This window comes from Mustela nivalis (assembly GCF_964662115.1).
Source record: "Mustela nivalis genome assembly, chromosome: 16".
Taxonomy (NCBI): domain Eukaryota; kingdom Metazoa; phylum Chordata; class Mammalia; order Carnivora; family Mustelidae; genus Mustela; species Mustela nivalis.
In genome coordinates this window covers 36,133,061-36,148,678 of record NC_139035.1, presented here as the reverse complement: position 1 = coordinate 36,148,678, position 15,618 = coordinate 36,133,061, and the positions used below count along the sequence as shown (strand labels likewise).

General features: G+C 42.5%; 1 protein-coding gene across 2 annotated transcripts in view; it reads left to right on the top strand.

The window, feature by feature from the left end:
* KCNH1 (potassium voltage-gated channel subfamily H member 1) overlaps positions 1-15,618 on the top strand; it is a 384,330-nt gene that overhangs the window by 255,328 nt on the left and 113,384 nt on the right. For both annotated transcript variants that reach the window (XM_082701856.1, XM_082701857.1), the window contains exon 8: positions 13,085-13,284. In XM_082701856.1, the coding sequence (XP_082557982.1) occupies positions 13,085-13,284 (200 nt within the window). The remainder of the gene's footprint in view (positions 1-13,084; positions 13,285-15,618) is intronic.

Here is a 15,618-nt window from a genome sequence, read left to right as displayed (position 1 = left end):
CCTCATTGGGACAGTCTCTTCAATAGTAAGCCAAGAGTACCTTCTGAGCACCTGCTGAATGCTGAGGAAGAAGTCGCTAAATTGACCCCCATAATTCCTGCATTCCAGAAAGTCTTCTGTTTATAGAAAAGCACAAGCCTACATATCACTGTAGGAGGTACCCACTCAAAGCCAAGAGGGGAGGGGAACTGAGTCTCAGGGTGTTGAATGGAGGGATGTTAACACCGGGTGGGTTAAGAGAGAAAACTAAGATTTATTTGGGATCTATCCTATGCCAGCACTGTGGCTGGCATTCATCATGTTAGTTCATTGAATCTTTACAGAAATCCCGAGAGATGAAGATTTTGCTCTTTCTCTCATAAATGAGGAAACTGAGGCTCTTATGACTTGAATTTGTAGGACCAAGGGCAAGATGTCCCAAGCTGAGCCACTTTGGCATGAAGATTATTTTGAGCTCTTGACAGTCAACACTCTGTGGGGTCAAGAGAAACTCTTGCCCTTCCCTTAACTACATAGAAGAATCTAAGTTGAGGGTCTTTCTCAGAATAAGGGTTATTGGCAGAAATAAATTTTATCTGAGTGCCCCATCTGTAGGAGGGCAAACATTTAATTACCAAATATCTGCTCTTCTTACTGCCCTGTGAAATGCTTTCCTATCCTCTGAAGTCCCAGACCCCTACCCCCATCTTGTTAGTCCAAGATGACCTATGGACCTCATTTTACCGGACTGTCTTCGGAATTGCCGTGTCTGGGTGGATTCCCTGTATGTATGCTATCGAATTTGATTTTTTCCTGTTAATCTGTCTCATGTCAATTTGATTTTTAGTCCAGCTAGTAAGGACCCTTGAAGGAGACAGAAATTTTTGTGCCCTCCCCCCCCCGCACCAAAAATGGCAGGGCCAATAGGGTTCTTTCTTCTCAGAGACCAAGTGATTTTCACCGCACCATGTTGCTTCCCAGCATAGAGCATGACATGCCTGAGTATCCAGTTAATGTTGGTTGCATTGAGACATCAGATGATTAAGTTAGTAAGCAAATGTTTCCAGGAAATGGATGACTCCAGAGATGGTCCTTAAACATACTGCTGTTAATTATTGTTGTATTTCTTGAGCACTTTATCAGGTACCAGGTACTGTGTGTGAAAAGCATTTTATCTACATTATCTCACTTACTAAAAAGTAAACTATAAGGTCATTATTAACTCTATACTCTCTGTTCTGTATAAAGATATTTAAAGAGGAAAAGGAATTGTCCTGGGGTTGGTGGTGAACCTGGGTTCCCAAACTGCAACTTTTTGTCTCCGGAGTAGAGTTCTCCTACTCTGTGTTGATCTGCTGTAGAAACCCAGTAATCACTTTTTTATCTTCCCCTTGTTACTACTCATTTCTTCCCCCAAAATGAGATAGATCCATAGCCATGGATTTCAAGACACAGGAAATACGATTTTAAAAGTTGGTTGCCGGTTACTATACCAATTTAAACTTTTTTTCACGCCTGCTCATCGTGATCACATTAGGATAAGCACGAGCAGTTACAGCAGCAAAGACCAAAAATACTACATGAACAAAATGAGATATGCTGCTGTCTGGTGGGCCAGATGACATAGGACCAGGATTTAAGTCTGGTTCCCAGGCCTTCCTCCCTACCCTCTCTGCCCTCCTGTATGCATCCACTAATTCTTCCGTCATTCCTAATCTATGAGTAGCTTCATCCAGAATCACCACGTGGTCAGTATTTCAGCTGATGTGTCAAAATTCTCAGTATTTATGGATTTTAGAGATTCCTCTGCAGGCCTCAGTTTTTGCATTATGAGCTTGGTTTAAGACCTCTCTCTGGACTCCAGTACTTTCCTATTGTGATAACTTTTGAGTCTGTCTGTGCAACTAAAAGATAATAGTTCCCCGTTCTGGCTAGTGTTCCAGGTTGCTGTCTTAGTGAAATGCCCTCCCATGTGTGTGTTCTGACATTTGACTCCAGGACAACAGCTGAAAGAGATGATAACTTTGAAGATCTCTTTGTTCCAAATGAGTACTCTGGGTACTTTCACACAGCGTCTCGTTACCCCAACAACACAGGGAAGTGAGCAGGTGATATTTCTTTTGTCAGACTGACAGAAATGGAGGGAAAAGCAGGAAAGTAATTTGCCTCTGGCCACACAGCTCTAAGTGTCTGAGCCAGAACTTGAACCCAGCAGGATATAACTCAGAAGAGCCCCATCTTCCTGTCCTTATCAGATAATACTGGGGGTGCAGAAGTCATTGGGTTCACCTCTCAGGATGTGCTGGGCTGTGCTTGACCTAGAAAGCGGAAGATTCAATTTCTGAACTCCTTCTCTGGTTTTTCAGATTCTACTTACTGTATCTCATTAATGTCTTGGAAGTGAAAGGCTGTCTCTGGACTGCTTTGAGCTCTCAGTGCCAATTGTTGTGTGTGTTAATGACTTTTACCCCCAACCCACCAGTGCAGCCACATGACTTAATGAGTAGTTCATCCTAATCAGATGGCGGCTAATGGGGAATTAAGGATCATAAGGCTGGAGATTTTATTGTAGGGGAAATTCATATAACAAGAGTCTTTTTTCTTTTACTCTTCAAAAAAATGAAGAAATTAAGTTTCATTAAAATAAGCAGCAACAGGGGCGCCTGGGTGGCTCAGTGGGTTAAGCCGCTGCCTTCGGCTCAGGTCATGATCTCAGGGTCCTGGGATCGAGTCCGCATTGGGCTCTCTGCTCAGCAGGGAGCCTGCTTCCTCCTCTCTCTCTGCCTGCCTCTCTGCCTACTTGTGATCTCTCTCTGTCAAATAAATAAATAAAATCTTAAAAAAAAAAATAAGCAGCAACAAGCCATAATCTTAATAGATATTGAATTTGAGGCACTATCTGGTTCAAAATCAGGGGTTGGAAAGGGCTTCTGCTTCCTTGGTTTTTCCTGTTGGCATCTACGAGGTCTGGGGGTGGCAGGATAGCCCAGGTGGGAATAGAGTTGAAGAGGCGAAGGAGCGAGTGGAGAAAGGCGGAGGAATAGTATAGTCTGTATCCTGGAAATGAGCTTTTTATAGAAAAGCAGCTCTCCTTTTGATCTTTCTAAACTACTCTGAAAAAAGAAGTTGGTGAATATATAATGGGCCTTGACCATGAAGAACAAATCAACCAACATTTACGTCCATAGAGTTTGACAACATAGCCTGAAATAAAACATAATTTATGAAAGAGGCTCGAAGATCATAGTACTATGCTTCTCAAGGTTCCCAGCAGTAACAGCATCACCTGGGAACTTGTTAGAGATATCCTTTCTCTAGGGCCCACCCAAGACCTACGGAATCAGGAACTCTGGGGTCAAGGGCCCAGAACTGTGTCAAATGCCCTCCAGGTGATTCTGACACACACTGAAACTTAGGAGTCAGATTCAGTGAAGGATGGCCTTGCAGTCGGAGATACCCTGGCTTCTGGCCTCTGCATGCTGTTTCTCTGATGTTGGACTTCATTTTTCTTTTCTACCGAGCAGTGATGGTACCCACCTTTAGGTTGTGCTGTTTTTTATGATTACTACCTACATTGCTCTGAGCTCTTGGCTTTGAAGATTTGGAAACTATTTTTTTCAGGTTTGTGGAGGGTCACCTTGGGCCAGAGCCAGCAATTCCTAATTGCCTTTGTAAACCATCTGTATGGTTGTCAGTAAACATGGCTGTCAGAACACACACATTTGCATCTGATCCTTCCCAAAACCCCACTAAAGCAACAACAAAAGAAAGGTCCTTTTAGAGTATTAATGCATTAGGACAAAGAGCATGAGAGGGGAGGAATATAAAATGGAAAGCTAGAAGGCAGTGATTGACTTGGCAGACCAAAGAAAGCTGAACCCCAAGGTGATGGAGGGGAGATTTAAACAGTAATTTGATTGGCAGCAGAACTTCCCCAGACTCAGGCATTATGGCAATAGTGCCACTAGAAGTGAGGATGAAGGGGGTGCTAAGAATAGGGCTAGTTGAAAGTTTGTTTAAGAAGCATGTCGACCCTGCCCTGGTCCTGGATGGCTCAGTCGGTTAAGAGTCTGACTCTTGATTTTGGCACAGGTCATGATCCCATGGTAATGAGATCGAGCCCCTCCTCAGGCTCCGCACTAGGCGTGGAGCCCAAGATTTTCTTTCCTCTTCTCCTATCCTCCTTCCCACCCTTCCTCCCCATCTGCTCATGCTCTCTTTCTCTCTAAAAACAAAACAAAACAAAACAAAAACATTTTTTTCTTTTAAAAATAATTTGCTTTCTTTTGCATGCCACAGGACAGATTTCTAGTTTTAAAACAAGGTACATCAAGAACTAAAATATTCCTTCCAACCATCTTTCTTTTCACCAATACAAGAAATCCTTCTGGAAACATAAGCAAGTAACTAAACAGGATCAAACCACCAAATCTACAAGTTAATACATGATCTGTTTTGGCAGAATAATCAAGAATTTTCCCCCAAAGAAAGATTTTAGTTTTCCAAATATAAAAGAGTCTAAGAGGATCATATATGAACAGAAATCTTATTCCAGATTTTATGGTAAAGAAGGATAACACACTGGCAGCCGAAGAAAACTGAAACTCTGTCTAATAAATAGATCCAAATTAAGAATTTCTACAATATGTCTTTAGGACACAGAACCAGAATTAAAAAAAAAAAAAAAAAAGAAAGAGAGAGAGAGAGAGAAGCATCTAGACCCCCCAAGAGATTGAGGACTTCTCTAGCAACTCAGAGAGTCCAAAAGGACAATCCTAAAGTTGATGGCACCATAGTTTCTTCAACATGAACTTCAGGCTGGTCACCCTATAGTGAATTCTCATAGTTGACAACCCCCACTCATACTCAGAAGGGTCCCACTGTTAAATATGAGCAGGCATCTAAGGATTACCATACATTTCTAATCTGAAAGGCAGGCAGACACAAATGAGGAAGTAAAAACCAAGCAGGAGTAAGAGAACTTAAAAATACATCTATTATTGATATTCTCAGAAGACTAAAGGCATTAATGTCAATGAAACAGAACAGAATGCTATTAAAAAACAACATTCAGTGCTGTGAAATGTGTAAGCCTGATGATTCACAGGCCTGTACCTCTGGGGAAAATAATACATTATATGTTAATTTTTTAAAAAGCAACATTTAATGAACCTGAGGGAAATGAAAAGTATGATATGGGTTGGAAATTAAATAAAAGGAATAGAAGATGGGGCACCTGAGTGGCTCAGTTGGTTGAACGTCTGAATCTTGATTTCAGCTCAGGTTATGATCTCAGGGTTGTGAGATTGGGTCCTGCATTGGGCTTGGGCTTGTGCTGAGCATGAAACTTGCTTAAGATCCTCTCTCTCCCTCTCCCTCTGCCCCTTCCCTGTCACGTGCGTGCTCTCTCTCTTAAAAGGGGTGGGGGAATAGAAGATAAAATGAAGAAATCTTCCATAAAGTGATAGGAAGAAACTGGAGAGAAAAATAAGAAAATTAGATTAATCTAGGAGTCCAGCACCTGATTCACAGGAGACCTGGGGTGGGGGGAAAATGAAGGGAAAGAAACCATCAAAGAAATAATCCAATTAATTATGTGACTAAACTATTAACTATATAACTAAACATACATAATCATTTCTCAGTATATACATATATCAAATCATTATATTATACACCTTAAACTAATGCAATGTTGTATGTCAGCTACGTCCCCAAAAACTGGAGGAAACCAATGATGGGACTTAGAGAACCCTTTACAACTCAAAGCCTACCTCCATGTCTAAGGATTCTCTTTTCAAAATTATTACGTTTTTACCTGACTTGTTTCTTGCATCAGTACTTATTCCCTTAGCGTATTCATTCAGCCCATGCTTTTTTAGTCTTTTTCTGTATTTGGCATAAAAGGGGAAAAGAAAGATGTCAGAGGTATCACATGGTTTTATCCACATAAGCTCATCTTCCATCACTGCCAAATGGAGTGGCCAGATCATAAGAGCTAACAAAGGCCTGATGATCTAATTCTGCTGGGAATTAAGTCAGAAACCAGCATAGGTGTGAGTAGTCTTCTTTAAATTCTGCTTTAATATATCTTTTGGAATTCTGTATGGAACAAAGTCAGTTTGGATAAACCTGTAAACTACACAGAGAGCAATGATTTTTAAATTATTACAAGGAGGAAAAAGACTCATTAGTCTTGCAGAAATGGCTTTTTTTTTTTTTTCTAGCCTTCTTGAATTTAGGAGTAAATTACGCTCTGCAGAGTCATTTAGAAGTTGGGGTACACTTTCCCACAGGAGTAATTTTGTGAATAATAACGGACTTCCTCAAGAAGCCCACAAGTCTCTTTACCTCCCTGATGATGAAAAGGATGCAGGTGAGGGGCGAACAGCTCTGTAGAAGCCAGTCACCCAGCACTCCCAAGACGCTCTGCTAACACCGGGCTGGGCGCTTCACATCTTCACTCCCTTATGTCAGCAGGCAGATTAAGTGCCCCTCTTGCTTCAGGAAGCTGGAGTCAATGTCCCAAAGAGATGGTGATGAGAGATGGGGGAGTGGTATGCCCACTGGAGTGCTACGGAGACCCGGGAGCTGGAGAGCACCTTAAGGGTAAACAAAGAATAAACTAGGGGCTTCGGAACTGCAAGCTCAAAACACACTTCTTAGGTCGAAACTCATTCCTGCAACGTCTCTTTTCTGTTCCACCGCAGAGCCTCAAGGCTGACCTACCAGCTTCACTTACATTTCCAATGCCTTTTTTTTTTAAGATTTTATTTATTTATTTGACAGACAGAGATCGAAGGTGGGCAGAGAGAGAAAGGGAAGCAGACTCCCTGCTGAGCAGAGAGCCTGATGTGGGGCTCGATCCCACAGACTCCCTGCTGAGCAGAGAGCCTGATGTGGGGCTCGATCCCAGGACCCTGAGATCATGACCTGAGCTGAAGGTAGAGGCTTTAACCCACTGAGCCACCCAGGTGCCCCAACCAATGCCTTTGATTTGCTCTTTCTGACTAGGGTTTTCCTCCATCGTGGGTTCATAAAATAAGAAGCTGTGAATAATTTTTTTAAGTGATTAAAAAAAAGAAACTGACTAAAAATAAAAGGTGTCCTTATTATGCTTATCCTTCCGTCAGCCCATCCACCACTGTCCCCACCCTCCATATTTGCTTTCTTTTTTTAAAAATTTATGTATTTTTTTCCATATTTGCTTTCTTTGCTCTCCCCTCTCCTTCCTTCTCCCCTTCTCTCTTTCCCTTTTATTTTCACTTTAATCTGCTGGAGGCAAGTTTAAAAAAAGAAAGAAAGAAAATAAAGTAGCCCAAGAAAATTTCCTTGAAAGGAAGGCCATAAATTCCTGGATTGAAAGGACTTACTGAAATCCTCGCACAATAGATGAGAACTGAGCCTCAGCAAAAGGCACGCTATTATGAATTTTCAGAACATTGTGGAAAAAGAGTTTCTTGAGAGGAAAAAACAGGTTCAGTATGAAGAACGAAGGATCTGAATGCTTTTGTCTTCACAACAGCAAGAGAAGACAATGGAGAAATGCTTCCAGTGAGAATGAGTGAAATGATTTCACATCTAGAATTCTACACCCAGCTGAGCTATTAATTGATTGTAAAAGTAAACATTAGGTCTCAAAAATGTTGCTCCCATATACCCTTTCTCAGAAAACTACAAAAAGATGTCTTTTACCAACAAAAACTAATAAATCAAGCAGGTGAAACCATGGGATACAGGAATCAGGGGATCTAAATGAAGCTCCTTCCCAGGATGCTAGAGCCGAGACATCCACACAGCTGCCAAGGGAACAGTTCAGAAGCCTCTAGGGGAGTTTTCTTTTTTCTTTACTTTTTTATTTTTTTTTAATTTTTTTAAAGATTTTATTTATTTATTTGACAGACGGAGATCACAAGCAGGCAGAGAGGCAAGCAGAGAGAGAGGAGGAAGCAGGCTCCCTGCTGAGCAGAGAGCCCGATGCGGGACTCGATCCCAGGACTGTGAGATCATGACCTGAACCGAAGGCAGTGGCTTAACCCACTGAGCCACCCAGGCGCCCCTTTCTTTACTTTTTTAAAGTAGGCTCCATGCCCAGCATGGAGCCCAATGTGGGGCTTGAACTCACAACCCTGAGATCAAGACCTGAGCTGACATCAAGAGTCAGCTGCTTAACTGTCTGAGCCACCCAGGTGCCCCCAGGAAAGATTTCTTTATGGAAATGACATTGATAGGCTAACTAAGGTATTTTAATATATTAGGAAGAACTTTTTTCTGTGGGAGAATTGGAGTCAAATCAGTGATACGCAAACTAAACAAATGAAAAGACCATTATTAGCTGTAGGGAAAAGGAAACACTGTAGAAAAGGAAAAGTGACCTGAGTATCCTGTGTGGCTTAGCTGTGAATATGTCTCATCCAGTTACAGTAATATCTGCACAGATAATGATCTAACCGAATTGATGCTATAAGCACATTAGAGGATGGGGCCATGGGAAGAGCTGTGGGGAATGAGTGTGAGATTGGAGGGCAGTGGGGAGAAGAGAGTGAAATTCTCAGAAGAGCAAATGCTCAGGCCAGCAGATAATTCCTAAGCCTGAAATATCAGGACAGGGTGACTTGAGAATGACATTGAACTATGAAGATCAGTAGCAAAACAATCAGCTTAATACAATGGAAAATGGGTGCTTCTGCGGAATGGGAAATTGGGTGAAAAGAAAGAATATCTAGGGGAGTAAAGACTTCAAAAGAGGTTTTGGCCACTTTTTAAACGATGTGTATGTGTACGTATGCACAAATAAACATGAAAATTTAAAAAGGGAAAACAAAACGTTTTGCCACTCTTCCTCTAAATTCCATACAGCAACTTTTAATTTTGGGCCAGAAAAAATAATGTTTATTTTTCTTTGGGTGGGACCCAGAGTTCTTGCTGATACAGTGATAACTTTAAACTGCTCAAAGAGAGAAAAAACCTGCCCTTAGGCAAATCAGCATTTTGCCTTGGGATTGAGAAAGGGCCTTTCTACTGTGGGGGATGGTGGGGGGACCCAACTAATTCACATATAGAGTCATCTGGGGCCTCATCTGCCCTGTGAGGCTCTGTTGTGCAGGGACATTCCAGTCTCCTGGTCTTCCCACATCACACTCGAGTTCAAGCGATAGCTAGACTTATATGCAATCTCTCCCAGTTAGGTTGTGAGTACATAAGGCATAGTGCTTTATCTAGAGATATCAATAAATATAATGTATGTATGAAAAATGTATAACCTCACTTCATACAAAATTAGACAACCGGCATTGAGCAAATTATCCATTTTTAATAGTAATAATGTTTCTAACAGTGATAATAATTAAATAGGTCCTTCCTTCTAGAATGTCTCAGAAGCAGACCGGCATGAGAGCAGCCCTGGGCTGTAAATGACAGATGTGTCATCACTGCCTTAATGGTCTGACCAGAACCCCAGTGCTTCAGATGTGAGCCTAATTCTCAAGCCATGGACAAGAGAGCTATTCTTACTGTATCGATTTGGTATAACTATATTTTTAAGCTCAAAATTAAATTAGTTTTCTGGCAGCCCTCCTGAGAAAGCCACCTCTTACTATTCATGCATGACCTCTGGTTCATCGTGGACTAGAAAACAGAGCCGAGCCACGACTGCTATAGAGGCTTATTGAGTTAGAGTCAGACTCACTGGGAGCAAGGGAGCCAGCCTGGGGGCTCTGGGAGGCGGGTTCTGGGAACTCTTGCTGATACAGGAGGCAGGAAGCTGGAGATTTGACCCTCTTGTGTAGAAGTTAATTTATGAGCTTCCAAGAGCCGTGTCTGCATTATTCAGGCTTTGACTACTTTTGCTTTTCTCTGGCTGCTTTTGTTCAGATTGATAAGCACTCCCTGGTACCTTTCTAGAACTGGCAGCCCTCCTTCCAGTCCTCATTTATAATTCTTCTTGGGTAGAATTTTGTCCTCAGTGTCTTGGGCAGCCATATTCAGCCTGAGTGGATAGACAACTGAAGACTTGCCTCCCTTCCATCAAGATCTACGCCTTTCTCTCCGATTTTTTCCCCTCTCAGTCTTCAGCTAAGCCTAAGATCATTTGAAAGAAATCGTTGTGGCCTCTCCATACAGTGGGACAGTATTCATGAACAAAAGGGAATGAACCATTGACACATGCACCAACATGGTTGCATTTCCAGGGCATTTTGCTAAGTGTAAAAGGCCAATCTCAAATGTTCACATACTGCATGATTCCATTTATGTAAAGTTTTTGAGATGGCATAATTATAACAAAGAGAGAAAAGATTTGTGGTTCCCTGGGGGAGCATAAGTATAAAGGGGGAGCACAAGAGAGATTTCTGCAGTGATGGGACAGTTTTGTCTTCTAAATGGTGAGCTGCTTACATGAACCTATCCAGGTGATAAAATGACAGAGCCCTACACATACCTCATGGCAGCGTAAACCTCGTTTTGACACTGCGCTCTACAACACTTCTACAAGATGGAATCATTGGGGAAACTGGGTAGTGGGTATACAGGATCTCTTCGTACTCTCTTTACACCTTTCTGGGAATTTATAATTATTTCAAAGTAATTTTTTTTAAAAAAGAGATGAACTATTCATAAAACAACAATATGGACAAATCTGAAAATAATTGTGCTGAATATAAGAAACTAGTCAAAAAAGTACAAAAGGAAAAATATAAACAAATTGCACTACCTCAAAACTAAAAATGTCTGTGTGCAGACAATACCATCAAATAAGTGAAAAGACAAAAAAGAAAAGTGAAAAGACAACCCACATGGTGTGAGAGAGTATTTGCCAATCATATCTATCGGACAAAGGATTTTTATCCAGAATATGTAAAGAATGCTTACAACTCAATAATAAAATGACAAACAGCCCAGCTGAGAAATAGGCAAGATTTAGGTGGACGTTTCACCAAAGAATAGATAAAAATGATCAATAAGCACACAAAAAGATGTTCAACATCACCAGCCATCAGGGAAATAAATGCACACCCAAACTGGGATGAGATAACAGATCTTACTCCCTAGGATGGCAGTAATCTAAAGACAGATAATAACAGTGTTGAAGGGGTGCTGGAGACATCTGGAACTCTCATACACTGCTGATGGTATGATAGAACCACAGAACAAGGTGCAGCTGCTTTGGAAAATAGTTCCTCAAAATGTTAAACATAGTTACCAAATGACCCAGCAATTCCACTCCTAGGTGTTTACCCAAGAGAACAAAAAACATGTTCACGCAAAAACTTGTTCCTAATGGTTCATAACAGCACGATTCATAATAGCCAAGAAGTAAATCACCCAAATGCCCATGGACTGATGATTGGATAAATGAAATGTGGATTGTCAATATGTCAAACATTATTTATTCAACATTGAAAAGGAATGAAGTACCAAATTATGCTGCAAAATGGAGGAACCTTGAAAGGGGCCAGCTGTAGGAGTTCATATATTGTAGGACTTAATTGATATGAGATGTCCAGCGTAGGCAAACCTATAGAGAGAGAAAGCAGATTACTGTTTGCCAAGGGCTAGGGGACCGGGATGGGATGGGGAATGATGCTCATGGGTAGGGGGTTTCTTTGGGAGGAGGATGGAAATATTCTAAACTTAGACGTAGTGATGGTCACCCAGCTCTGTAAATACAATAAAAGCCACTGATTTGTACAATTTAAATGGATATATTTCATGGTATATGAATTATATGTAATTAAAACATTTAAAAAAGAGTACATACTGTATGATTACATTTATAGAACTTTCTTGAAAATGCAAGCTAACCTATGGTGACAGAAAATATTAGCAGTCGTTTGGGAACAGGAAGGGGTATAAAGGGATATGATGAAACTTTTTGGAAAGTGGTGAAAATGTTCAGTCAGACTGTGTGATGGTTTTGTGGGTGTATACATATTTCAAAGCTTATCAGATTGTATATTTTAAGGGTGCGGGTTTATCATATGTCAATAATCACTCAATTTTTAAAAAAGAGCAAAAACGTGTGAATGTTACAAATAATATATATATATATATATTATTTATTAAAAACTAATTTGACATATATTTATTGAGTACTTGTTTAGTGTTAACTCCCAGGGATACAATGACAAGGAAAAGATGGGTCTAGCCTTCAAGCAACTCATACAGGCACAAAGAAAGACACATATGGTTGCAAAATGGCTTATGTACCATTTCAAGCCTGGGAAGTCATGGTCAACTTCAAAGGAAGGCTTTCTGGAAGTGGTGAAACCCTTGAGCTCAGCCTTCAAGGGAAAATGGGAGTTAAAGGTAGAAGGGGGGGCTTTGTGATGCCATAATGGTCCTCCTTCCTGACACTAACGTAGGAGGACCCAGGGGAGCACATAGTAGATACTTGTCATATCTCAGAGGTGACCCGACTTTATTTTTGCCATATTACAGTCATGCTCTTCTCCCCAGGAGCCACATCACAGTGGAATAGATTGTTGTCTTTACCTGTACCTTAATAGTAAGTGTGAAGCCAAGGTATAAATAACATCCTTCATTGCTCTTGGCCGATTTGCTATTATTTAGTTACTTGTGATGATGTATTCAAGTTCTGTCTTTGCACTATATTTTTGGCTGTGTGAGAGCCAGGACTGCGTGTTCTCACACCATCCTGTCCTCAGCAGGTAGCATAGTACTTAGCACGTTAGCAGTTCTTGAAGAAGTTTACTTGCTGATAGGTTAGGAATTGGGCTGATACAGAATAACACATTTGACTGGTGGCCTCAGGCACGGCTGAAACTTTTTGTGTCAAGAAGTATAAATTGGTCTCACTGCTCCTATCCCTGCTCCCTTTTCTCTGCCTCTTAGCTCTGGCCGCAGTCATGCCAGGTCCTGTCCATCCTAGCCATGCCTACCAGACCTGTTGGTCCTACTGGCCTGCTGTCAGGCAACTCTTTTGATGGGTCCACTCCCAGAGGCTGCTGCATGAGGTTCTTCTGAAAAGGTCAAGACAGTCTGTCCTGGAGAGGGCAGCTCTGGCCTGCTCTGGCCTGCTCTTGGCCAGATGGGCATTCTTGGGCCCTGGTTGAAGGCCCACTCACGTGTTGTCTCTTCTCCTCAGCTCTTCTGTATGCCACCATCTTCGGGAACGTGACGACCATTTTCCAACAGATGTACGCCAACACCAACCGGTACCATGAGATGCTCAATAGCGTTCGGGACTTCCTGAAGCTCTACCAGGTGCCAAAGGGCTTGAGTGAGCGAGTCATGGATTATATTGTTTCCACCTGGTCCATGTCCAGAGGCATCGACACCGAGAAGGTAAGGAGGGTGATGAGCTCAGGTGAGCCCTGTGAATCAGCTTTCCCAGGGAGAATGGAGGTGCACCTGCAGGCAGGGGGGGTTCTCAAACCTGGCTGAGGTTTGGGTAGTTGGGTTCCCAAGTCCTACCCCAAAAGTTTTGGTGGCTTCCAGTTCGGCTTTGCTCAAGGACCAGCAATTAAGAGATTAAGAACCATTATTTAAGAAACTGGGAAGACAGTGTGTGTCTCCTGGAGAACTTGTTGGAAGTCTGACTGTCCAAACTTGTGTGATAGTAAGGCTCAGAGCCATCCCCGGGGAGGTCATCATTGTGACTAATTTTCTTTTGATCTCAGGCTCTGAGATGGCCCAGCCCTGCCACTGATTCTATCCTTATTGAAATTTTTGGTATTTTGTTCATCGGGGATTTTTTTTTTTTTTGGTGTGGATTTTGATTTTGTAAAATATTGTATTAAATTGTAATTAATGTTGATTACTGAGATTTTAGCCCAAGGCTGTTGCCTCACTGTAGTCTCAGCTCTGATAAGATTCTCAGAATTCGCGGTCATTAAACAGATTCCCAGCCTCTACACCAAATGTATGGAATTCCGGATTTAGAGAAGGGGGTGGTGTGAGGAAAAAAATCTTCATTTTTAACAATTGCCCAGGGGATCCTCTTCATCAGACAAGTCTGGTGAATACTTATCAAGGATTTGTGCCTTGGTTTCACTGGCTTAAGGAAAACCTCAGTTAGACCTCTCTCTCAGGCTAAGGTATCAGTTTCCCCATCTGTGAAATGGAAACAGCCATAAATCCCTATTGTTCTGTAAGAGTTGTGTTATTCTAGATGCATTTCAATAAAGTGGAGAAACTTTGGTGGCTGGGAAGAACAGAGAAAAGATGCAGTGGACTTTCTGTTCACTTCACAGTTACCTCCTGTGTTCATTTTACATGAGCAACATGTCATCCTGGGTCCGTTTTTCTCTGCTTCTCAGTGTTTTCCACCCCCACTTCTCCTTTTACTGCCAGTCTCTAGGTACTTGGGGAATTCTGATTCCTTTCACTGTCAGAGTAAGAAAAACAGAAAGATAACACTGTTGCAGAAACCTAACACATTCAAAGCCAAATGCCGCTGACTTTGGAGCAGCTATGCTTGCTCCTCTTCCTCCCTCAGAAGGGTTTGCTGAGAGTGGAAGTTTAAAAGGAAAACCTGAGGGGCACCTGGGTGGCTCAGTGGGTTAAAACCTCTGCCTTCGGCTCAGGTCATGATCTCAGCGTCCTGGGATGGAGCCCCGCATCGGGCTCTCTGCTCCACAGGGAGCCTGCTTCCCTTTCTCTCTCTCTGCCTGCCTCTCTGCCTACTTGTGATCTCTGTCTGTCAAATAAATAAATAAAATCTTTAAAAAAAAAAAAAAAAAGGAAAACCTGAACTCAATTTAATTGGTTCCCACGTAAAAAGAAGAATAATTCAGGTTTGTTGAAGATCAGCCATGACCACAACGGTAACATAATAAGCTCACCACCGTAGTAGCACTGGCTACCTTGCCTTGAACGCTCGTTAAAAACAAGTATTTACCGCGCTCTCTGCATGCAGGCCCTGCGCTCATGCTTCAGTGACGCTCTATGGCAGCTCTGGGAGGGAGCTGCTGTTACTTTGACCCCAGAGACAAGGACCCAGAGGCCTGGTTAGTTTTGTTAACTGCCTCTGGTCATAGAATTAAGAGTGGCAAAGTCAGGATTTGAATCTGGTTTTGTTTGACTTGGAAGCTTGTGCTTTTCCTACTGTTACTTTTTAATTTATTTTTTTAAAATTAAAACACGTACTGGAGGGAAGAAGGATGAGCAGATGAGTCCGGGTGGAGTTGCCCTCATTTCTGACCCAGGCAGGGCGTCCGTCGGGTGCGTCTGAGTCCCTGGCTTTGCCAACCACCTGCCCTTACTGAGTGTGGTGTTTTTGCTTCATTCAGCAAGGCATGTATGTTCTGTGGGTGCCTGGCAGCTGATGGAGCAGAAAGGAACTTTGATCTGTTGGCCCTGGGGCTCCATTTCCCAGGGACCAGGAGGGCTTTGTAAATCTGGTTGTCTGGAAAGAAACCCTTCCCCATCCCATGGCAGGGCTGGGCTGGGTGGCTGCCCGTGGGAGACAGCACCGTCAGCGTTTGCCTGCCCTGCCCCTCTCCACTGACTCACTTTCCTGAGAGGCTTTGGGATTTGCCCCAGGTCCTGGCCTAGGCAGAAGAGGGAGTACTATGACAGCTCACTGCAGGGCCCAGCCGGCCTGGGCGGCTGCTCTTCCCAGCAGGGGCTTAGGGCAGGCAGCTTCTGCAGAGGGGTCCAGTGCCGTGGTCCCCTGGC